The sequence below is a fragment of the Sebastes umbrosus genome, chromosome 4 (assembly GCF_015220745.1).
Source record: "Sebastes umbrosus isolate fSebUmb1 chromosome 4, fSebUmb1.pri, whole genome shotgun sequence".
Taxonomy (NCBI): Eukaryota; Metazoa; Chordata; class Actinopteri; order Perciformes; family Sebastidae; genus Sebastes; species Sebastes umbrosus.
The window spans coordinates 24,246,773-24,273,161 of NC_051272.1; the positions used below are offsets into that span (position 1 = coordinate 24,246,773).

Below are 26,389 nucleotides of genomic sequence, written 5' to 3' on the forward strand. Positions count from 1 at the left end.
GGCACAAGGGATTCATTCTTTTGCGGTCGTTATGGTTCCATCTCTGAGGTTGACCCTGCAAATGTCATGTGGGAATCCCAGCTACAAATCACAGCTGAAACTCACCACAAAGCCTGTGGCAGTCCCCAGCCCATCCAAACTATCCCTCAAAACCATTACAGCTCCTCTTGGCTCAGTCAAGCTATCGCTCACAATAATGTTGGACTTACGGCCATAACAAGGTCAGAAAAATCCAACAACTACTTTTTAATATGCTGAAAGTTTTTGAAACTTTCCCCAGCCGGGTTGTCACTCTCAATTAGGCTTTAATGAGTCATATCACATCAATAATATTGCCGTCAAGTCACATTACAATCTATTATCAGTAAATCATGACAACTTTCAACTCCGACCTGCTAATAAAATGTGCCAGAAAACACTTTGAGTTAGAACTAATGGAACTGAACACATCAATGCTTTGACTCTCATTCTTTGTTGCTGTTTCACGTTATCTCCCAATGTCACAATGTGTCCTACTTCACTGTAAAGTTTGTGTTTTTTTGCACACATGCTTGGTAGCAGCATTGGGTAGAAACTATGTAGGCTTTGGAGGACATTACTGCTTCTCATGCCTACATTTTCAGCAAATATTTGGAAGATATTTGGGCTTCACCTTCAATAACGGGCCAGAAAAAACAGCTCCAAATTCTCAAACCAAGGCAAAACCTCACACCATGAATCAACCTTGGCTTAAATTTCCAATTTTTAATCTGTTAAGCACCCTTTGTTCACTATGCCAAGCTTTCATGAGTACATATTACAACCATTTTAATCAGTAACATTTTATTGCTCATTTCTCTTCACAGGTCACTTTAGTCACTTCATGTTTGAGAAAATGACTGAGTCCCACTTGACAAGGCTAGAGAAAACTGAACAATTGTGTGACTGTGATACATCATCAGTTAGGTCATAAAACTACTAGCATATAACAAAATAAACAGTTTTCTTTTCAAAGGGATCCAGAGACCTTGAAGGTTCTTTGTGTGTTGCCATATTCTGTCACACTATTTCTGTTTCCATCAGCTCAGCCCTGATAAAACTGCATTCTTGGACCATAATTGGTCTGTGTGTGCTGATTTGTTTTGTCTACCGTAGAGAGTGCGTGAAAGACAGAAGGACATGATCAGCTTTGCTCCTGCTGTATGCTCTCGGTAAGCTGAGAGAAAAACCCCAAGTCTCAGGAGACAGACACACACACACACCAGTGAGCACCTGCCTTGTTTCCTTTAACAGCCTCTTCATTCATTACAGGGTGGATGGATCAGAGAGTCAGGGAAAGGGGGCTTCAAAGACACTTCCCCTGCCCAGAAAAGAGCTCTGATTCTGGGCCAGGAGGCTATACGCTAGTCCCTGTGTGGAGGCTGGAGGGTGGACAGTCACACAATAGTACAGTGTTTGACAGGGCTCTTATTGGGTGTGTATCACCCCCACAGTGTCCTGATCTCCTTTAACTGTCAGAGAGTGCGTCTTTCACATAACAAAAGACACACACATGCTTGTGCTTCATTTCATGTCAGTGGAATCCATAGGCCAGATGCGATCCTTCACTCACATGCCTCGCCTCTTGTTTTCCACACTAAAGCCACCAAAACACCTGTTTTTCACACATCCAACCTCACCCAAACACACACACCACATTCTTCTTGGTTTCTTAGAGATTGTGAGCCATACACAGGTCTCCTGTTAGAAGCACTGAGCGTGACTTCTGATGGAATAACAGTGAGATTGATGAATGAACTTTATTGTATGTCTCTCTGTAGAGCCAGAGGGATAAGCTTCATTCAGTTGCGCAGTTTCAGCACACAGGGTTAAAAATATTCATGTGTTTGCTTGCTCTGGCGGACCCTCATCGTGTTCCTTATCTAAACAGAATCCAAGTGGGACAGAGGGGCATTTAGAAACTTCAAGTGGTCTATTAGTATTTGGGCTAAAAATAACCATTCATTTGACAAGTTAGCATATAAGCGTGTCTTTCAAAATACAAACTACCTCTGTGGATTTGGGGGCTGACAGAGAATCATTCATAAGCTGAAGCTGCTTAGGAGTACACGTTCGTGTGAGCGATTCAAGATTTTTCTGATTTAAAACGCATCACAAATACTGATCTTACTCACACAACCACACACACACACAGACGCCTGTTAGAGCCTGATACCAGACTATGATAGACAAATGAAGTGGGGTCTGGTTGATGTCCCCTGACACCTCTGGTGACCCCCCGGTTGCAAGGGGGTCACAGGTCAGAGGTGGCGCTCAGCTGGGTCTAAAAGAGGAAGTAACCTTATCATCCGTGTGAAAGGGGCTTCCCTAAGCCACTGAGTGAGAACACCCACACACATCATTAATCACTGCAAGACACAAGCTAAAATGGAAAGATAGGAATGTTCCAATATTTGGCGGATGTGAAGGAATCACATGTAGGGTTAAAAAGGATTTCATGTGTCTGATCTGCCTGCTGTTCTCAGACTGCTGGTGTTATCCAGTATTAAGCTTTTGGCTTGTAAAGATGTTGTCTAGGAAGTAAAACCACAAAGAAGGTTAAAACTAAGATTTGAAAGTTTTAAAAAAAGATTTGAAAGTGTGAGATTTTGTTCCTGCCCACAGGCTTTAAGTGAGATTTTTGGATCTGTCCACTGTTAGAAGTCTTCCGGAAATCCCAGCGTGCAAAGCCACAAAGATTACATCTGAATCTCCACACTGGGTATGCCCGAATCTTCGAAAGAAGCATGCTGTGTTCAAAAACTCTGACATGAAAGATTTGTAATATTGCAAATATTGCACTGCAAGGCATATAAAACATCTTCATTGTCCACTCGTGGGGAAATTTGTCTTTGGATTCACAGACATTCATACACTTAAAAGCTTCCTTTTCCATGGATTAAAATACACAAGATAAAGAAAAACTAGGTAAGTAATAGCATAAGTGGGCCAAACGGTTCAAACGAAACGAATCTCCGAAGTTCTAGAATATCAACAATTAATACATCAATACTACAAATACTACAGCTCTTGTGGAAAATCCAACAAGCTGGATTAAACATCTAGAATCACTTGAAATGGTCTTGACAAAATCTGAGGAGCTAAAACGCATATAGGCCACATTAAAGTCCAACTGTAATCACATTTAGTCATCCCTTTTTGTAGTCAAAAATAATTACAAATGTATTGTTAATAGGAAGAAATATCAGAAAGGCTCCTTTTCATTGCATCGGTGTCTGTGTGTGATTGACAGCAGCTGGCAGATAGTAATGTTATTGAAGAGTAAGGTATCTAACTGGACCGAACTGACATTTGCAGGTAGGTTTTCATGCGTGTTTTAGGTGCAGCAGCTGAGCAGCTAATTAGTCGTCTAGCCCGCAAAATGACATTAGCAGCGATGCACCGATACATCCCTAGTTTCTGTACAATATTTGTCATGGTTTTGTGTTGTTAATTGATTTCTAGTAATAAATATATACATACATTTGCAAAAAGAAAGCATATTTGTCCACTCCCATGTTGATAAGAGTATTAAATACTTGACAAATCTCCCTTTAAGAAACATTTTGAACAGATAAAAAATGTGCGATTAATCGTGATTAATCATGGACAATCATGCGATTAATCGCGATTAAATATTTGAATCGATTGAGAGCCCTAAAAAAATGTAATATACAAATTTCTTTCAGGAGAAAATAGGTTTAAGTGATTTACAGAGAAGATATGTATGCTGTAACAAACAAAAGAAATGCTATTTAATTTCAGTTGGACTTTAAGTGGTTCTAACATTGTCCCAATGTAACTGTTGAGCTGTGGTCTGCAATAACGTACCTATCACCACCTCCGAACAAACACACATACACACACACACACACAGGCAAATTAGGAGTGGTAGGATTCAAGATGGCTTTGGTTTCCCACAGCCCTGAAAAATATCGCCATAACCCCTCTACACAACTAACCCTAATCCTAAACATGACTTCAGCGTCCCCCCCCCTTTACTCTCCCTCTTTCTCTCTCTAATCATGTTTTATATTTTACATTCCAGGCCAACTGTGGTGCCTGTGGCTATCTAGTCTCATTCGACATTCCCCCATTTCCATATGTGACGCCACTTCACATAATGTGCAGCAAAGGGACAGTATATAGCTCCATTATTGGATGACTGAGTTTTATAGGTTTCACTGGCTTATTGTACAGTACCGGGGCTGGAAATACACTATACTGTATATATGGAGGTTGGTTTTGTTTTACTTATGTCAGAGGGCGACGGATATTACACACACCCTGCAATAACACATCCATATAAACATCTAACCTCAAACGCGCCCCCTCATAATCAAATCCACTTTTGAGATGATGTCACCATCCAGACGTGAAGTGTTTGACAAATAAAAACTCAGGAGGGTCAAATATAGTGGTGGTACTTTGGTTTAGAGAACAATTCTCATTAGTGGCACTTTAAAAAGTCACTATGCCCATAGTAAAGACGGGACCTTATTGGCAGGAACAGATCAAGAGCTGGCTGTTTTATTTGCCCATTTCAAAAAGAAACCGTTAACCTCCCTTTTAAGAACAAGCTGCCCTCTATTCAGCGCTCCGACAAATAACACTATGGGCAGCAGGCTGGGCAAAGAGGCACAAAGTGTGTATGTGAGTGTGTGTTTGCACTAATTGCTCCCATTCTGTCTGTGTGATCAGCTCATTTTGTCTCAGCTGGAGCCTCTAGAGAGTGAGAACAGAGAGCCAGTCAGTTTGGATGGCAGACAACATGCTCATTGAGGAAAGGCCTGAACCTGAACTCTAGATCGTCGTCGCCGTCGTCAGCAACACACGCAAACACACATTAGCATCAGTAAATCATGGTACTCACGACTCAGTCGGAGGTTCATATTTGTTTCAGTAGAGGAAACTCCAGTTAAAGTTTCACTGTGGATCTCTCTCAGATGCCTAAAAACACATTCTGAGTGTGTGCTGTGATGGATGTTCGAAACCACTTAACCGCCAAATAAACATGAACTCTGGCCATTTGGTGTTAGCCAGATGCTAAGTCTTTCCATTATGATATTAAGTAATTTCAGCTTTGAACTTAAAATTAACAACAAAAACTGAGCAAGCAATAAACATATTTGTACTCTGACCAGTCTGCAAGCAAAGGTTGGAAAGAGGACAGGGATTTCGTAAGCGCAAAACCAGTTTTGAACAAGTGTGTGAAAATGCAGAAGAGTAAGGGTTACAGATGTTTTGAGCTGGCAGGATCAATTCACTAGAGCTTCATTTGCTCACAATTTTCATAGTTGCACTCTCAGTTTTGTCAGTTTGTAGCCCTTGCATGCAAACTCCAGGTAAGAGTAGCCTAAAATGCATTGAATTTAACATGGGCGGGACACTGTTTTAGTAACATCATGCAACTTCCTAATGTCAGCTTTTTCATTTTTGTCTTAAAAAGACTTGACTTGCAGACTGATCACAGCTTGCACTTGTTTCATGCTTGCCCATTAGTTTTGCCATTGATAAACTTTCATGCTACAACACCCTTAAAATTAAGATAAAGCCTGAAATTACCTCAGCATTAGACACTTCTGTGTCACACACAGACGCATGAGGCACTGATTCATTATCACTTCAACCCAGCCTGAATAACATCCATAAAAGGCTCATTAGATTGAGCTTCTACCTCTTGTTCTAACTCTCTCTCCTCCTTAATTCTTCTCTTACACGCTAAATTGAGCGTTCACACATTAGCCCAGATATTAATTAACACACTTTCAGAGTGCCATGCTGTGCCTTTCTCAGAGTGACGTCCACAGACAGTCACAGCAGGTACTTCACTTTCAAAAGCACCGAGGAGATAAATTAAAGGCACCAAATCCTTCTCCACTTCTATGTTCAAATATAAACTTTTGTTGCTGCAGCGTGGTTCTCACAATCCAGCGAGACGTTTTGATAGAGGGACTTAAGAGTTTGACGTTTCAAAGAACTGGATCCAAACTCCCCCTTGTAAATCTAAAGCAGCTTTCTGCTGATTAACATTCCATGTTGGGTTGGGTAGGGAGCAAAATCATGACGCAGAACGGGGTGAGTCAAATGGGGGGAAAAAACATGGGTGGGGGGGGATTACGATTAGGACTGGAGGTTCACTCACTCTTTCAATCACTCTTTTCCTTCTTTCTCCTCTCAAACTAAATCTTTGGTCTGAGTTTCACAGCAGAGTGGAAAAGAAGCTCAGGAAAGGAAAGGCAAACCACTTTCTGGGCAGCCACCGATTGTTGTTCATTCCCATAAACAAGTGTGTTGTACAGTATGTTAGTGTATGTCTCTGAGTGTGCTACAAGGTGTGGCTTATACTTGCATCAGCTACAGACAGAAGTAGATTACTTCGTTACGAGTAGAGCTGCAATGATTAATCGATTAGTTGTCAACTATTAAATTAATTAAATCAACATTTTTCACCATTTTATAGACCAACAACTAATCGATTAATCGTATATGCACTAAGTTACTTTCCATTAGTGGCTACAGATATCTTAGTTTAAGTGAGTAAAACCTGCACAGTCAGCTCAATAAACCAGAGAGGCTACATTTACTTCTACAGACAGAAACCTATTTGTAGAGCATTGTTGCATTAACCGTCATACTACTATCACGCTCCAATAAATACTGGATTAAGAAAGAACAACCACCTACTCCATCCCATTATAACCTGCCATGGATCAGATAAACAGAGAGGATGAGTACGCATTATTTCATGGGCATCACAACTCAGCAGTGTTTAACAGCAGCGGGCAGGGAACAGAGCAGAGCTTTTGTTCAAAAGGCCCACAGCTCTTTTGTCTGCAGTAATGAGGTGGGCTGCTCCATTTACAGCTGCACGGCTCTACGGTTGTCCATGCTATTGTTGACAACAACTGTCCTCACTGTGAAAGACAGAAGAGAGGTGAGAGTTCGATGCTGGGAGGGGATGCATGCGTATCGGTCGTAACATCGGGTGGTTAGTGGCAGAGAACCTCATACAATTAGTCAGGAAATCAATGCCACTGTTGGGACATGTGTAAGAGCGACATACTGGCAATAAATCAATGGACCACCCAACCGACCAGACACACGTGATGACATTCTGATAAATGTACCCGGTGCAGACACACGCATATTAGCACAGAATTAAATAATGGTATGCCCCAGGCATTGAGGTGTTCCCAAAAGCACAAATCATACGGCCATGTGTCAGTCTTGCAGATGACAGCAAAGCCCAGATAGCAGCTCTAAGTATTCTGTGTGTGTTTGTGTGACCTGGGTGTGTTCGGGACCTGCAGGGCGTGTCCGGATGTCCACCTCTTTAGCAGGAGGCAGTAAACTACCTTTAACCAGAACAGTCAGCTCATTCAACTGGCTGGATGACCCATCTGACACCCGAAGGGGTTTACAGCTCACCCCTGACCCTCACACACACCCCTCATATACACACACACACTGAACACAGAGGGAGTGTCCACACCTAAAAAAAAGGACCATCCTCTTATGCAGTTATGTCCCCTTTTGACCCACAAATCTTCACAACACTTAAACACTTAAATCACACAAAGTCACACACTCACATTCATGCCACCCTCCTCTATGTCCATGAGCTAACAAGTGCCCATGTGGTGGTCAGCACTGTGGGACACACTAAAAGTTAAACAAAGCCTCATTGTTTCAACGTCATCATGACACAAGTGGACACACACATACTTAGACACCTACAGTACAATAGTCCTGCTGGACCCGGGGGCCAGGATTTCCCCGATGCGTCACAAAATGGATATAAAAAGGGGTTGGAAATGATAACAAAAAGAACAGAAAAGCTGCACACAATTGTTTATTTTTTCAACTTTTGTCTATTTTTGCTTTCTTTTTTTACTAAATAGTTTTACCTCCTCTCTTTTCCTTGTCTCAAAAATGCTTAAACTGAACAATCTGAGAAGAGTAAATCACTCTGCGGTTGAACTGCTCAAAACTCAAAAAGTCACAATTAGACATTGCCTCATTTTAACCCCTGCAGGATGCAACACAGACACATGCGCTCCCGGTGAAGGACGTTCGACTGAGGGTACGGAAGCTATCTGTGTTTTCATTCAGTGCTCAGGCTGATAAAATTATCGCTTTTCCTATGGAAAAGATGATTGTGCTTATGTGACCGTCTCTGACCTTGATTGCACACTTTGTGCAAGAGAGGGAGCTAACTAGCAACAGAATGAGTGAAAAAAACCACAATGGGTTACAAAGAAAGACACAAAAGAGAAGAAAAGTAAATCTATTATCAGATTCAGTTCTGTCCTTCAGCTTGGGTGAAAAAAAAAAATCAAGAGAAGCGTCATTGCATTACCCATCATCCTGAGTCATCACTACTGTAGTCTTGTCCTTCAAACACAAAGCAAACAGTGTTCCAATATAAACAACAACTCAAATACCCGTTGTGATGAGTGTTTGCTGCTTCTTCTCCGCAGGGGGCACCTGCTCACACATTCCTCTGCCCGAGCATGGCAGCAACACAAATAAAGTTGTGGGAGGTGAGCGTATATATGTGTGTGCATATGTGCGAGGGGTGTCGTTTGTTGCCGTGTGTGTTCCCAGCTGTTGCCTGTGCAGGTGCTATACAGGCAAGCTTGACTCAGTGTGTGTCATTGAAATACTTTATAAGGTCATCTCGACAACTTCAGACAGGTTTAATCTCCGCAGTCTGTTTTAATGTGTCTGTCCGTGTACGTCTGGGCCTCTCAATGTGTGTATGCGTAAATATGCATGCGTGTGTGTGTGTTTCTGTGTGTTATGCAGGTCATAAGAGGCTACTGATCCAGGGGTCTCTGTGGACCACCCACTGAAGCCCTCTCCTCTAAGCAGCAGATGGAAAAAGAAAGACAAGGATCGGCGACGAGGAGAGACATCACCTCAAGAGAGACCGTTGTCTTTTTAAATCTCCTCTATATTTTTTTCTGACTGTAAAGCCAGAGCACTTTAACAAACAGAGCACTTTAAGAAGTACAAGCAATGTCAAAGCCAAAGGCCATTTGCCTTTTAACTGCTTAGGAAGCTGGGCAATTCTCACGAGTGTGCATGAGTGTGAGTTAATGCATTTCTTCCTGAGTATCGCAGAAAGACCCGGTCAATTCACTTCAACTGACGTTCCCACAAACCTTCCCAAGCCACAATGGCTAAATAATAGCTGACAGACCCAGAAAGCTTCCTAACACACATAAACTCACACCCTGGCACACACACATATGAATTTTAGACTGGCCACATTGTATATTACCAACTACGCCCTTTACAGAAATTAATAAAACCTAGTTTGGCAGGAAACAATCGATAAATCATCAGGAAGGACACACTCTTCTTGACTGTGTTACAATGTGAACAAAATCAGGGAGAAAGTTTCCAGATTGTCGATCCACTCAGACTTGTAATATGTGCTGAGTGTCAGGGTCTAACCACCATGGGGATTGTTAGTAAATCATGACGAGTGAGAGGTGCTAGCCACATCCTGACCACACACACTAAAAACACACAAACCCCTCTGCCCTTCCCAGAGAGACCAGACTGCCCAGCAGAGACCCTTTAAAGGAGTGGCGCGGGTGTTTTAGAGGAATGTTTGTGTGTAACAAATTGGGGGAGAGGACTATTCTTGCAAATGCTCAAACAGCTCCTGTGCAAACAGCAGACTGAGTGACAAATCTGTTTTCATTCTCCTTTTCCCACTGTAGGGCCTGTCGTGGTGTGATGATGACGGCTGAGCATGTGTGCGGGCCCTGGTGATCTCCGTCGACTACCCCATCCTGCAATTGTTCCACGTCTGACAGGGTTTCACTCGACAAAATCTCTCTTTTCTGCCCAATAATCCATCACCTTTTTTTATTCTTGTTCCAACTTTTAGTTCTTGTCCTTCCTGTCCCATTCCAAGATAAACAGCAGCCCCTGCTTTGCCCGCTCGGGAAACCCCATGACCACAAATGGCTAGACAGACAGAAGGAGAGGCTCGTGGGATATTTCATTCAACTGCTTGCCAAAGTGTTCAGGGTTGGGGTTTGAACCATCCAAAGCCTTCACACACACACATTGTTTCCCTACCCTGGGACAACTCCCATTCTCCGATTTCAGACAGTGAAGTCTCAGAAGGCCTTGCACAAACTGCAGGGTGATAATTAGCTATGTTTTACCTTTTGCCTCTTGAGAGAAACATGGGAAGAAAATAACACGCCTTAATGAAGATGGGAAGGAGCTGGGGAAAACTTGTGTTAAGGAGCAATTCTGCATGAAGACAGTAATGGTATTTCAAGAAGCAAATGGAAAAAAAAGAAGAAGACCTCCTCCAGCCATCCTCCAAACAATTTGATACCCAGGGATTACTGTGCATATTTAAAATCGAGCTTCGGCCTCCTGGTGTGTGTGTGACTATAATGATGCCTTCCCCAGCCGTTGTTTCTGAGCTACAGGTTCCCAGGAGCCTGACTCCTACAGAAGCCCTGTGCGGGAAGTTTCTGGCTGACCCTCGGCCTGAGGAGAGCTGGCAGGACGCGCAGAGAGATGGCCGCTGAGACGGGCGAAAGAAAAGAGGAAAAGCAAAATAAGGAAAGACAAAGTTTGGAGCATAGGATACTTAGGGAGGCCAGTTTTTCTCTGATTCGATTTTCAGACTGCGGTGACACGCAAGCCAGCTTGCAGACATGCATGCACTCACTCACTCATACGCGACAAAGATAGCCCAAACAGAGAGCCAGAGAGTGTTAGATGCAGAAATGCAAAAGCCAGAGCATGAATAGTACTTGACCTCATTGTGCAGGACAGCTAAATGCTGACCTCACCGCTCTCTAGCTACCAACACGAGTCGGTCAGAGGGTAATTAAGGCCTTCAGAGCAGAAGTGCACTATAAAGCCAAGAACCACGAGGCAGGTTCATCTCCTGCTCTGTATTTTTTTTTCCTCTGTGCTTGTCACTGTCCCTCAATCCCTCTCTGTCATGCTTTTTCTACTTTGCTCTGCTCTCTGTCTCTCTCAGCACTGAGCCAGGTAGATACATTAGACCCACTTTCTGCACCTACAAGAGGTCTTAATGTCCACATGTTCAACCATTTTAAAACACAATAATAACACGTCTCCCCCCTCTCTTCTGCTGGTAAAGTTGTTAACTTAACAGTGCAGTGTGCCACACCTTGTAAAAGTCCATAATGTTTCATGTAAAATTGTTTTGAAATCAGGGCCCCTGTTTCTTCTGTATCCATCAGCGGTTAGGAATTCATATGCAAATGCATGCATAGAAACATCTGTATTTTATTCAGTGTCTCACACACACACAAAATACAGTGTTATTGGTTTCCTCGTGCTCCCTTCTGCAGGAGAAGATGATGGCATTTCAAGACTCGTGTGCGGAACACAGGGAGCAACGAAAGAGACGAATAGTGGAACGAAGAATGAAGAGAAGGAGGGAGGCGGGGGAGGATGAGAGAGAGATGGAGCTCTTGGGAGGTTTCCACGGGGTCAAGACAAGAAGAAGGGCCTCCACTAAAGTTTGTCTCTCCCAGCACGGGGCTGGAGATGATAGCTATCCATCCAGACAGGATGAATGTCTCCGTTTTCCTTTCCTCTTTTCTCTCTCTAAGTCACACACAGCAGATATCACACAGACATCCTAATGAGGTTGAGAAGCACTAGTTGTCACACCTGCATACATGGGAAAAGCCTACCACATGCTGATAGCATAAATTCCTTTCCATCTTTGTCTGTCTGTTTGCTGCTTATCAGTCTGTGTCTCTATCTCAAGTGATTTTTGATTTGAGAGTGTGTGTGTGCGAGTGCCATTCTGTGTGTGTTATCTTTGTCTATTTAGACACCGGGATAGAGCCACAATGTTATCAGAAGCACAGAGACGAATCAAGGCATCTCCTCCCCGAGCTTTCACATGAGGGATTGTTTCTCTGTTAACTGTTCCATTGTTCTCCTGACATCAGATTATGTCTTTGGATCCTGTCTGCAGACCTCATGTCAAAACAAAGCCTTTCGGCGTAACGAAATAAAACAACTTTGTCGACATGTTTGTATGAAACCACCTCGATGAGAAAAAGCTGTTTTACAGTCCAGCTGGGGCTCAGCTGACCGGCTGGGTGGGTGTTGCAGTATTTATGACTCGCCGACCCTCAGGCTGACTCCCTCCCCTTTGGCCCACCTTAAACTCCTGACACATCTGCCCCCTTCAACTACATCATGCAGACACACACGCCCCTTCTTAGCACCTGACTGGACTGCTAAAAGGCTCCTTCTGTAGTGGACTTCACTGGGAGAGCCCCGCCAAAAGCCGCCTATTAACTAAAGACAAAGCGTAGAATTGTGGGGACGTTTGCTCCACGACTTCCTCCTTCTTGACCTCAGGCAGTGAGAATGCTTGGCTGGGTCTTACATTATATATTTAACTAATGTCAGGCTGCCTTTGAAAGTGCCCTTTACGGCCCCTTTTAACAGAAGCACCATAAGGCCAGACACATGTATGTACAGTGAGTGCACTGTATGGACTATTACTTAATGTGAAACACATGGATAATAATGAGAATGCTTGTTCAATAGAGCCGAAATTAGTCACACTTGCGTCCACGGGCCACGCGGGTGGAACAAATGTCTAATCCTAACATGTTTAATAATCCCATTGGGCTTACACGGAGTTAAACAGAATCCGATTTGATGAGCTGATGAACATGTTGGCGTTTTTAGAGGCTCTTTGAGGTGGAGAAGAAGGGAAAGTATTGAGGGGTGCTGCTCTGCGCCTGGCTTAAGCCGTGGTCTGTTTAACTGCTGTCTGACTGACTTCCTCTGCAACCACCACTCCTCTGCACAGACAGAGACACACACGATACTAATAGTCCAATGCATATTCACACATTATGTACTGACAGACACAAGGCACACTACAAAATTAAGTTCAACCATGGAAAAATGGGAAAACAAGTGCTTCCATCTTTTGAAGAGAAGCATCATCTTCACAAGGACTTAGCTGTTTGACAGAAGTTGAACCATAGAAAATGTCACCCTCAAACAAGGCGTCCTTTCATCAGTGTGAAATTCCACCACATACCACCCTATTCCCTCTTCTATCGTCTCCCTCCACCACTCTAACGCTCAATAGGCAGATTATCTCGACGTTGGAGAGGAAACTTGGCCACCATCGCCGGAGTGTATCATGTCCAGCACTGTCTGTGACCCTGCAGCGGCACACAGATGGCCAACACAACACAGATAGACAGAGACAGAGACCGAGACAGAGAGAGACGCAGCAGATGTAGCTCAATAGACAGAGCCTACTAATTCATCGAAAACATTCAAATACAAAGATCAACGCATACTTCCATGGACATGTGCCCACACATGCACACAGTTATATACAGATGTGACCCAAATTAGTGGGAACATACCCAAAGAGACATATCCTGTACAGACAGACAAACAGCTACACAAACAAAAAGTCAGGTCAGAGTTTTCTTATCGCAGCAGCTTTACACGTGGGCGGTCAAGCCATACAACTTTTCCCCACCACACAAACACAACACAGACTCAAACCCAAACATACTCCTCAGCATTTTCAAAGGAAACACAGAGACGTGGTGATTATGTGTAATAAGGAGCCTCTTGCAGCGGAAATACAGGCCAAGCTGATGACTGTTGCAGCTCTGTCTGCGTCCCCTAAACACTATCTAAACCTTTAAATGTTTATGCACACCTAACTCTTAAATCACAGTGTGTGGCAGGGAGTCACACCTCCATTTCACCAATTCAGTTTTGTTACTAACCTTCCTCAAAATACACATCTTCTTTTGGTTACCTATGGGATCCGAGCTGTTTATTTTGGTTCCAGGAAGAAGTCCACATGTGGTGCATGTGCTGTGCAGATCTTATCAACAGAAAGAGACTTAAAGGCTACGGCCAATGGTGTCCTGTCTTGACAGAGTGTGTTTTCCTGTGCCCACATGTGTTCTCCATATGGCCCTGCTCTAAATGTGCCCCTTTCCTCCACTAACCACGAGGGAATTCCAGGAAGCCTTACTGTACATGGTTTGGGTCTAAATATGCTGTGTGAGCCGCTGTGGCTTTTTTAATCACCACGTGTCTATCTGGCTGACCTTGACCCGACAGGTGATGTTTTTAGGAGATGGCACTGGTTGCAGGGTTGCAGATGGAAAAGCAAAGGTTTTGGAAAATAAAATTTAAATGTAGGGCTGCGTTTTGCTGCAGAGAGCCAGTGGGAAGAAGTAGTAGTAGTAGTAGTAGTACAGGAAAATAGGAGAGATGAACAGACAAAGTTCCAATGGTGAGGGCCGGCGCCAGAGATTGCAATCAATGTGGATTGAGAACAACCTTCAACAAAAGGTAAAAAGATACAGATAAGAGTCAAAAGAAAGTTGGAGGAGCCTGGTGGTGTTTTGGAGGCTGAAAAATGATGACCAGGTTTGATAAAAACATAACAGGAGAAACACTCTCAAATCACTGACTTTAAATTACTTAAAAACCCACAGCGGTTTGGTTATCAGCACAACTCGGGGGAGGGGCGATGTATCGTGTGATGTGGGCCAAAGGGATTCAAAAGAGCCTTGATGTTAACGTACGTGTTGTTGCTGACGAAGCTGCAGACTCAACGTGCAAACAAACACATTCCAGCGTCTGACGGAGAGAGACGAGACAGTTGAGAGAGAGGAGGACGAAGAAAGAGAGAGGGAATGAGTATTAGCCTACCCCGTTTCATAGTGGCAATGAAAACCTATGGAGACACACTGCATTGATTCCTGTCACTGGAAGGTCAAAGGACTTTTCAAGAAAGTAAGAAAGAGCAAAACCCTCTTGTTGTTTTTGCTTTCATTCAAAGGGAGCTGCATCAAACATGACTGGACACCCCCAGTCTCCAATCATCATTCTGTGATTGGATGCCTGTGTTAACTGTCACTCAGTCTGCCCTCAATCAACTCTGCTGACGGAAAAGGCAAATCCAAGCCAACACACACAAACAAATATGCACACACACACACACACAGACCCTTTCAAAAGCACAGATACCATCAGTGTCAGAGGAGAGAGACAGAGATGGGAGAGACAGCAAGACATCAAAAGCAAAAACATGCAGGAGAAATGTGAAGGGCTGTGGTGACCTACTTATGACTGAAGGGCAACATATCATACACAAGCACACACCTCAGTTAACCTGTCATGGTGGGCATTTTGCCTACTGAACCTGGCACACTCACGAGTAACCTTGTCATAGAAACTGCTGTTGCTTTTCCATTCTCCTTGCTCTTTTTCACTCTCTTTCCAAATTCTCCTTCTGGAAACTTGGCTGGCTGTTTGGGGTGTTTGAGAAACTGTTTCCAAACATCATGCAAGCCGTGAACTATTGCTCAACCTATAGTCTGTGAGGCTGGTCCAGATTTCACAGTGTGGGATGCAGGTTACAGTATATCAAGTACTACAGTTATTCCTACTGATATATTTTTATTTAAAAGGGCCTGTGGCTCTAAAACCAAACTGAAAGGCATTCAACAGTAAAGAAGCAGGATTGGAAGTCGTTAACAGAGTGTCTTTGTCCCCTGATACAATGTTTGCTTACTCCACCCTCCGTACACTCACAACACTAGTAGTTATGCAAGTCAGAAGGAAAAGCATCTTCTTCTCTTTGTCTGTTTCTATCTTAGTGTGACTGTATGTGTGGGCACAGGGGGAGGTATCAGTGTACAGAGGGGTTTTCTACCCAAGGTTTTTGCTACCGTAACTATAAGATAGATAGTCAAAATGCCGGCATCTTTCTTGGTTTTATCTAGATTATAACAAATTGAAGTGATCATAAATGTGTAAATGTGCAAGTCTACTTGGGTGTACACTATGGCTGGGACCATTCACCTATCTCCCGATTCGATACTATCACAATACTTGGTTGCCGATTCAATATGTATTGCGATTTTTGAGTATTGCAATTCTACAAGTATTGCGATCCGATATTATGATTTATTGCGTTTTTGTTAACTTTTTTAACACTAGACCATGGGAAAAAGTTGAATAATTTACTTCTAAGGACTTTTACTTTGGAAAATACCTAAATTAATGCAGTAAGAATGTCTGACCGGCTGTGGTTTGTTTTGGTTGACTGATACGGAACGGATATGACGTCACGTTACTCGGACTACAACAATAAAAGCCATAACTTCCTTTTACCTCCACATAGACTCAATAAAGCAAATATAACGATTCTGGCATTAAAAAAATGTATTTCAAAATCGTAAAAAAAAAAAAAAACGCGATACATAGGTGAATCAATTTTTATTCCCACCCGTAGTGTACACTAGTGTATATGTAAATAAATATCTGTCCTCACATAAGTATGAAAAAAAGAAAGGTGGCCAGAGGAGGAGAGAGTCATGTGTACAACAGTGTGTCTACAGACGGGTGTGTTTGCTTTTCCAGTGCAATATACCTGAGCTTTGCCATACAGGCTCCACACACTGCTGCTCTGACTCCGCTGGACAAAGAGGTCACTGACAGCATCACAAAAAGCTCCCTCTTCCAGCCCGTTTACAAAAACAACAGTTTAGACTTGAAAGAAAAAAAAGGGAGAAAAAACATCACTTTCCAAACTTGGCTGAAGAACATCCAAAAGAAGCCGTGTCCGTTTTTATTTTCGGTGCCGGCTGAAGGAAGTGCACAAATACATGCTGCACACACAAACGTTTCCTCAGCTGCAGAGATATGTCTCCGGCCAACACTACATGGATTCCAATCAGAGAGAGGATATGTGGGATTGCAGCTTCATCTCTCCCTCAAATGCTATATCTCTCCATGGCTCCATCCAGCCAAGTCAGTGTGCCTCCAACAGATTTCACCAGGGAACACAGCAAGGGGTTATTACATCCAATCCCTGGTCAGACAAATCTGTTTCCACTTAAACAACACACTCCCTGAACCCCCTCGATGCACTCTCCCCTCACTTTCCCCCCCGGCCTGCCCATCTGATCTGTTTGTGTGTAATTAAATATTACAACCAAATCACCCACAAAATGGTTCTGTATCGACTAAGATAACTGGCTCCAATTTTGTTAGAGCACACATGCAGAGAAACTGATGCATTGCCAGCTAATGCCTATTAGCAATTAGAACTGTGATGGTTGGCATTGATTTTTCAGGGCTAAGGAGCAGGAAAACTGATGATTTGTGGTTTGAAAGAGACTCAAAGAGTTTACTCTTTGTGAGCTCTGTACAAATGTTTAAAAGCAAGGCGGAACGGATCTGCATTTCCACAGAAACAACCAAATTATAAAAACTGAATGGAGTACTGTATGTGTCTCTTTTTCTTTGCAAACCACAATCAAGGCATCTCTGTCTTAAATAACGGAGTGAGAGGGCGGTGTAGCTGTAAGAAGGATAGTCTTTTAGTAGCAATGACAGATATCTCACAGTGTCTGACTGCACTTGGTTTATGTCTGGGGTGTGTACAATAACTACTGTAACAGAATAGCTTATTACGCACATGGTCTTTTTGCATTTAAAGTCAGAATTACAGCATATTTTGTATTGAGCATTACACTTAATTAGGTCAAATGTTGATATTTTCAGAAAGACAATATATTTCGTTATGTACTCTAATTCATTAGGTGTATTTACTCAGCTAGCTTTTTTTTAAACTTTTACTTCAGCAAATGTATTTCTGTCTAAGAACATGGTGGTATTTTCACACCAATTTGATGTAAAGGTCAAACAGCCCTGTCTTCTCTAACAGCATGTCAGTCAGTGGGAGAAAAGAAATAAGAGCTGCAGGAGCTAAATGTTATGTGAAGACGGGCCTTGATATCGCTCCATCCTTTTACCATCCTCACTCTGTCTAGGCTGTGAGGTCAGACAGCATTTTCTCAGTATCACACATTAAACCCAACGTTGCATCACTGTCGGTTATGTCGCCATCCTACCTCCGTTTCCGTTTTTGGCTCGTGTTGCTATAGCTACTGATTGAGTGGGCAAGATAGAGAAAAAGAGACTCTGGTAACATGTGGCAACCAAGGCCAATATGATCCAAGGAAGCATAAACACTGATTGGCGTGTGAAGTCAAAAACAACAACTGACCCTCGACACCTAACACTCAGATGTCAGTGTTATAATGACCAAGCCAGACTCCAACACAGGTGCATGTGGCAGTGCTGTCTCTAAGCCAGACTTCACACAGAGATGATGTGATGCACAGTGGTTTCTTTCAACAAAACCATTGCTAGCATCCAGGCAATGCACTAAGCTGCCTGGTCCAAGATTCCAGCCATCTTTCAGCCAATCTTCCTGCTTCCCTCATTAGGTACTCCGGCTGCAACCCCAAACCAACGTGCGGGACAGATTCCCTCGAGAACCATAGCCAGGACTCTGTGGTAACTCATGTGACACACTCACTGGCTGCACATTTTCCAATTCAAACAAGCCAAAGAGGCTCAATACCAATCTGAGCTCTCCTGTTCTCTCTGGATAGACTCAACCACTACGCTCCGAGAATGTGATTAGAAAGAAAGAATAAATCAAGATGCGAAGGCACAGATGCTTTCAAGTTTGTGGTCACTATTTCTGTGTCCACTTCCCCTTTTTCTATCATACTCATCTTTCTTTGCTTCCTCCCTATCAGTGCTTTACTGTAAACAGTTTTAAGAAGCATGACTCATGCTGCAGTAATGCAATAGGAGGAGCGTGGCTTCAGATCAAAATAATGACTGAAGTTTCAAGGAAGTGAGAGTAATGACGGGCTACACACAGAGAGGAGTATATATGCCATCTGTCAGGACGTTTATTTGACCTTTATTGTTATTCATTTCACAAACTAAATGAACTGCGTCAAAGGATGGGAAATCAATGCGAGGTTCCTGAATCAGTGTCATTGGTTTCGTAATCGCTTGACAAATCATTTGCAGCGTCATATCTGTGAAAGCATTACTCACTTCTCATTTTCCAAGAATAGTCTGTATACCCACACAAGTACATTGAAGCACCCACAGATGAGCACACTGAAACACATGTGCACACCAGCACTCTAATGGGTCAGTGTTTTTACAGCTGGGACCGGACAAGAAGCCAACACAAACATTGACATGGACCATCAGTGTGTGTGTGTGTGTGCGTGTGTGTAGCCGCCTGAGGTGGTACCTGCACACAACACTCTCACACACAAGCACAGATTGTAGAGCTTAACCCTTATTATCCGTCAAAGCCATATGACTTACAGTCTTAACTCTACACACACACTGACCTGCTGATGGTGCTCACATGGTTAACCTAGTAAACTCATCTGTACAGTTATTTGGGCCAAACACAGGCTTGATGTTAATGCCTGGGCAATATTTGCAGCACACGATGAACTTAAGTCTATTTCACCATAATATTAATGTCCTGATATGTTTCCCAAAACTGTATTTGATCCTGTTCCAGATTTGTGGAGCAGGGGAGTGTATTTTGAGAGTGCTGGTTTCTCCATCTGTGTGACCACAGTGCTGGGCTGCTCTCCCTGCATCTTTCTGCCCACTGTTCCCACGCCTCTTTCTGGGCTAAATACATATTTAGGGAAATACTGAGCAGCAAATCATATGTCCTGCGCTCTCAGTGCAGCAGCCCTTTTTACTGCTTTTATAGAGCTGGAGCAGAGAAAGTGAACTTTGCTTTTTGTTAGTACTGGACCAAATCAAAGTTTATTTATCCAGGTTGCTGAGCGTGAATGCTCTCTTTCAGATGCTTCCGATTCATACAGTAGTACAGATTCAAGCCACAGAGCAGCCCTTTACAACCACTATCTTCCACTGTAAAGCTTGAATGGAGCTGTTGGGAGTTAGAAGCCTTGCTCAAGGTCAAGTCACTAGTTTGCATATCAAAAGATTTGATTACTGCTTAAACAGCTAACTTGGGAAACAAATACAGACACAAAATTATAGCAAAAGTCTCACAAAAGCTCAAATGGGGCTGCACTTGGAAAAGTGATCTGTCAGCCGGACCAGAGTTTAACAGACATATGCATGCCAGTCATTAAGACCAATCACTTCATAGCCACTTCCACTGTCCATTAGTAAAGCTACTACTCTGCACTTTAAAATGCCCCACAGTACTATCAATGCAAATTATACCCGGAAGCTTGTGCTATTTCCTTGTGAGGAGAAATGAATGACAAATGGATTCTTCTGTATAGCGGCACTGTGTAGTGAGTTCAACCAGTGCTGTGGAGCCAATTGAACACATGCAAAGCAGACTCAATAGGTTTTCATGGTATTTGTCTGTGTCTTGTGCGAGTTGTGTGCATGAGTAATGAATAAGATCCTGGCACATCACAATCGGGTTCCTCTAATGCACTCCCTGTAGACCAGAAGACATAAACAGATAAAAGATGAAGTGGACGTGAACGCAATAGCAAAGAAAAAAAAAAAAAAAGAGAGCCAAGAGCGAGAGTGAGCAAGAGAGGGCAGGAGGAGAGGAGAGGAGGGAGGGAGTTTTGGGAGAATTGTTATTGGAGCCGTAGAAGTCATTTCTGACTTAAAGAGTTCCAGATGTGGGCCAGCCCCTGAGAAAGAGAACGAGTCGGAGAGAAATCAAGAGGGAGGAGTATTTATCAGACTGTACCCTTCTATATGATCAGTAGTCTACCCTCTCGTTCTGAGACCATCTGGTTTGAGAGCGGAAAGTGGGCTTTTACTTTTGTGGACACTGATGGTTGTGGTGGCTGGGGGGGGAAGGGGACTTCAGCATCGGGGGCGGGGGGTTGCGGAAAGCAAGGTTTAGGGTGTGGGGTGTCAGGTGGTAGAGGGGTATGTGGCTTGCACAGCCCGTTCTTGGGCCTATAAAAAGCTAGGGTGGTCAGAATAATGGTCTGCTGTTATTACATGCACACACTGGTCTTTCTCATAACCAATGACTGAACTCACCAAAATAGGACCCAACCAAAAGACATCCGGTTAAATACTGGGACAAAAGCTGCTCTTTAACTTAATTTTGCAATGGAATAGCTCTAACTCAAGCATATGGCCATATAACGGGCCAGTCCAATGCACTGCACTCTATTGATTTTAAAACGTGCAGGCCTAAATGGAGTGCACATTATAAAGAAACAAAACAGCACATAATATGAAATGTAAGCGGATGGGGAATGAGTGTGTGCATACATGTGTGCAAGTACTTTGATCTCAGACCTTTAAGAAGTTGGCAGTGTTACAGCTTTAATCTCTTCTTCACATGCATCCCATGCTTGCATAGAAAGGTGCTCCTGCATGATAACATCTTAACTTAGCTTAACTCTCTCTATGTGATGTATATGTGTATGTACATGGATGTGTATGCCCAGCTTCCCTCGCATTTGTTTTCACTCCCTCTGTGTTGGGCTAAGCTGCACGATCACACAACAAAAGGCTATTGTGCTGTAGTAAAAAGCTCTGCTCCGGGGAGCTGGTAGTGGGCCCACAAACAAAGGCTGGTTACAATGTCCCAACACAAGCTCATGAATCAACTCAACGCTGAGCTGCCAAAAGCAGCCATGGAAAGAGCGCTATGGGTCTACTAGGGTTAGACGAAGAGGGAAGGGAAAGAAAGAGTTGATAGGAGGGATGTAAGAGGGTGGAGGAAACAAATGGACAGGGAGCAGGATGCACAGCTGGAGCTGGAAGAGGGAGGAGAGAGAGAGATGGAAGATATGTGGAGATGGTGCTGAATGGGATTTGTCCAACAAGGAGGAGAGTGGGATGAGGAAATGGAAGAAGGGGAGGATTTGAAAGGAGTACAGCCAACACAGCAGGAGGATGAGAGGTGATGTCAGCATAAACAGAGCGCTGTGTCAACAGACAAGCCTCCTGCCTGTGCACTAAAGCCTCTCTGCAACTCAAATCACAACAGCAGAGCAAGAGTGACATGCCAGGACTCAATCTTGTAACTTGACTGATGAGAAGGAAGTCGTCAAAATCAAATTTGGCTGTTCAACACTAAACCCAGCAGGCATTTCTCCTCGTACGACCTTGGTCAGAGAGAAAATACCCTTCTTTGTTCGTATCAGATGCCTCTGTTCTGTTTTTTTTTCCTATTCTGACAGGTCAAATTAGCAATGAATCCATCAAACGCTCACGCATACAAAGAGCTGCTATTGTATCCAGCACCAGGCCACATTTCACCTTTTCCACACTGTGAGGGAGTGGAAAGTGGTGACCAGCACTCTGGAAGGAGAGTGTGTGACAGGAAAAAAAAGTTTGGGGTGAATTTTGACATCCATCACCACATAGCAAAACATACACTGAAAGCTGTCATTTTCATCACTTTACCCACAGAACATTATGTTGGTTTAAAGGGACTGTTTGTAACTTTTTACACGTATAAATCTACCGGGTATAGGTTTCCTATGCGCGCTCGCATGTTGCTACGCTGTTCAGACTCAGACTCCAACACAAACTACACGGAAGCACCAAAACCGAAAAGTTGTATGTAGTGAAGCCCGTCTGTTAAACAGTGTCAACTCTTCCTGCTCCAGACCCCCGACCACGGGCAGAAGGCGCGGGGTAGACCGTAGCTTTGGTCTCCCAGTCCGGAGTCTCTGCTGTACTCTGCTCCTTTGCCTGCCTGCTTGCCTTCACTCACACACACCGCGCGTTCTCGCGCTCGACTCTTATGTGCATGCGCGCACACTACACACTACACACTACACACTGCAGGAGACTTCGTAGCTCTGAGAATATCTAGTGAATGTACAGTGGACGTTTGTGCAGAAATAACTGCTGCAGCTCCTCCAGACCAACAGAGGTTTTCCGTTACTTGTGAAGTGACGGGGCTCCGCAGCGAGAAACATTATCGTCTCTGATCGGGTGCCGGTGTCTTCCCTGCGGCTGCGGTCTGGAGACGATAACGTTTCTTTTCCTGCTTCAGCCCCGCTGCTTCAGCCTCCGGGGCCAACACTAGGATCAGCAGTGATTCATGGAGAGACATCGTCTGGTCAGCTGCCAAGCAGGTGATTTTAGAATGATATTGTGGTTTTAGCTGACGTGTATCGCCTCACTGTTTTGAGCGATGCACGTTCATGTCTATGTAGAGCGAGCACAAGCGAGAGCACCAGCGCGAGCCCGACGCTGACTTTCGTTGACTTAACGGCCACAGGTGTCGCTGTTAACAAGCAATTCTGAAAGTTACAAACAGTCCCTTTAAGTGCACTGAAACAAAAAAAAAAAAAAATGTAAATATGTTTACCATTGGCGTTCTTCCCACAGATCAGGTGCTCATAGTGCTGCAGGACTCCCCACAGCTCCGCGTCATTGTTCACCACCCCCTCCAAGGCCTCTGCACCCACCAGGATGCACGCTGACCCCGAATCCGGCCCTGCATGACACCTCTCGGCCATCAGCACCCGGGCTCCAACCTCCTCCACCAGAGCCTCCATGCACGCAGTCAGGCATATAGCCGCGTACTCGTGGATGCGCACGGAGATGCGAGTGTCCACCATCCAGCGGAAGAAGCGTCCCACGGAGAAGGAGAGGCCGCAGCGGGCGGACTTGCCCTGCCTCAGCAGCTCCCCGGCGCTCATACTATACATGGAGATCGCCTTGACCGTGGCGGAGACGCACTGGTCGGCCAGGCTCCAGCTGAGCACCAGCCTCATGGCGCTCTGCACCTCGAAGCGTGTGCAGCGGCAGTGCATGACGCTGAGCCGCTGCGCCTCTCTGGAGATGCGGATGAGAGCCCGGCGGAGGAGAGCGCACAGCCGCCTCACGGCCTCCGAGGAGAACACAGGTGTGGAGGTAGTAGATCCGCCTTTACTGTTCCTACAACTCACTTTGCGCAGTATCCTGGCCACATCCTCTTCAGTCCAGGGGAACTCCTCCAACTCAGGTAAGCGGGGACACTTGGAGAAGATGTCCTCCGGGTCTTCTGGGAGTACAGTGTTGACGGTGTCCCAGCTGTTGTTCCTGCTGTTCATGGAGCCGGAGTAGTACCACCAATTACCACGGTGATTGGCCGTCATGAAGGCGGCCTGCGAGTTGGACTTGTTGGAGGAGGACAAGCTGAGGGACTTGCAGGAGTCCCCAGCTCCATAGCCAGAGTCCAGCGTCAGGTCCTCCAGGGTTTTCATGTGGACATTGCTCAAACCAGCCATTATAGTGAAACTGAGGAGTGTTTTTTTTTTTTTTTTTGCAAGAGAGCAGTTTCACCTGAAGTGAAGTCAGTCGAAACTCCTGGAGCTGGACGGACTGGTTACACAGCGGAGCGCTTGTCTGACATGCTGCGAAACAGTTCAGTGCACCACGGTGAAACTACACAGATGCAAAAGTAGATAAACTACTTATATATGTGTGTATAATGTCGTTAATAAACGACACAGTCAGGGGAATTAATTAAAGTCGCGCCCGTCTCACCTTTCCCCCCGGTGCAGCGGAGGGATTTAAACTTTTCCTCCAGTATCCTCCGTCTCTCTCTTTAAATAAAACACGACGAAGTGTCTCCACCGCTCTCTGAATACAGACAGATACGTGTTACAGCATGTCCCCCTTTTGTAGCCGCTCAACACTGTGAAACTGTTTCGTTTTCGTTGATAGAGAAACCCGTGGAGAAAAGTCCCACTACCTCCTCATCGCTCTCGGTCTGGAACAGTTTGAACACTCAGCTACAGATGTGCGTGTGTGAAGAGGAGGGACTGGTGATGAATGACAACACGGAAGTAGCTCGAGAACCAATCAGGAGAGGGGCTCACTTTTTGAGGGAGCCAATCAAAACCTTGCTCCAAAAATTTCTAAATTCTTCAAAGTGAACTTTGTGTTGCCTCAATGATGAGCATCAAACAAATTCCCTCAACATATGTGCTGTATTTACTTTCATGATTGAGCAACATACTTTTTTTACACTTTCACACAATCCTTTATCATATATCATATTACACCACTGTACAACTACTCTCTAGGGAGGGGGGGGGACAAAGGAGGACGGTATGCAGGACAGATAATAATGCACTATACTCATTTTTAACAGTCTCTTCTGCACTATACTCACTTTTTTAATAGTTGTGTATCACAGCTGTTACCCTGCACTATAGGCTATTCAGTTTGAACAGTTTTATCCATCTCCTTGTATTTTTATATCTGGTATATTTTTTGTACTTTGTACTTTGCACTACTAATTTTTTTACTACCTTTTACTAAAAATATTTGCACTCTGGAACTGTGATGCCGGAAACTTGAATTTCCCTCGGGATCAATAAAGTTACTATCTATCTATCTATCTATCTATCTATCTACTGTATCTATCTATCTATTTATCTATCTATCTACTTAAAGCAGTAATGGGTAGAATTGGAGCTATGATTATATGATTTAAAAAAGTTATTTTTACTATATCCTGACAGTAGTGCATGAGACAGGTAATCTGAAAAAAATGATGTGCCTCTGTGTCCTCCGGTGTCCTCCAGTGCTCCTAATGGCATCTGCAAGATTTCACAGACTGCAGGAAAAGAACCAATCAGAGCCGAGCTGGAGCCTTACAGTCTCTGAGCAGCTGTCAATCACTGGCGAACTCCGATCAAACGGTCAAACTGGGAGCGCTGATCAAATATAAATCAATATTCTGTTACTATAATGCCTATTTCTCCCCTCAAATGTCTTCAGAAACATCGATAGTGTACTGTTTGGCTGTAAAATGAGAAAGTTTGTGACCCGGCAGCCATGTTGAGATCAGTTGAGGAAATACCAGGCACCGCCCACCAGCCGGAGCAAACTTTCTCATTTTACAGCTAAACAGTACACTACAAGATGTTTCTGAAAACATCTGAGGTGAGAAATAGGCTTTACAGTAACAGAATATTAATTCATATTTGATCAGCCCTGCCTAGTTTGACCGTTTGATCAGAGTTCGCGAGTGATTGACAGCTGCCTCCGTTGAATGAACAGCCAATAGGAACGCTCTCTCTCTGAAATGACCTGTGATTGGTCAAAATCTTCCGTCAATGGCTAGATTTTCTAAAGTCTGAAAACATAGCCACAAGGAAGTACATACCACTTGAATTACAATATGCTGAAAGGTTATTATGGAATTTTTGCCCAATAATGCCAAAACATTCTGCCTACTGAAGCTTTAAATATAAAAATCAAATTAACACCTTTAACTAATCCATGCCAGAATAAATCTGTGGCTAGGTGTTCCCCTAATATCGATAGGTCTGGGGAAATTCTTTTGGTTAGTTACCTGGATCGAAACTGCACACCTAGCAGACTTCAGTTATCTCCTAATGTTGACTCTGGGGGATTTGGCTCGCTGGCTGCACAGTAGCTAATCTCTCACCTGCAGCCTGTAACAGAAATCAAATCTGTAAAGCCCCTGGTAATAATGTAAAAGGTGGAGTAGTGTTTA

General features: G+C 43.9%; 1 protein-coding gene across 1 annotated transcript in view; it reads right to left on the reverse strand.

The window, feature by feature from the left end:
- Window positions 1-24,668, reverse strand: part of abtb2b (ankyrin repeat and BTB (POZ) domain containing 2b) — a 48,947-nt gene extending 24,279 nt beyond the window's left edge. Inside the window, exon 1 of the mRNA XM_037767835.1 lies at window positions 23,243-24,668. Coding sequence (XP_037623763.1) covers window positions 23,243-24,146 — 904 coding nt within the window. The 5' untranslated portion in view covers window positions 24,147-24,668. The remainder of the gene's footprint in view (window positions 1-23,242) is intronic.
- Between the last annotated feature and the right edge of the window lie 1,721 nt (window positions 24,669-26,389).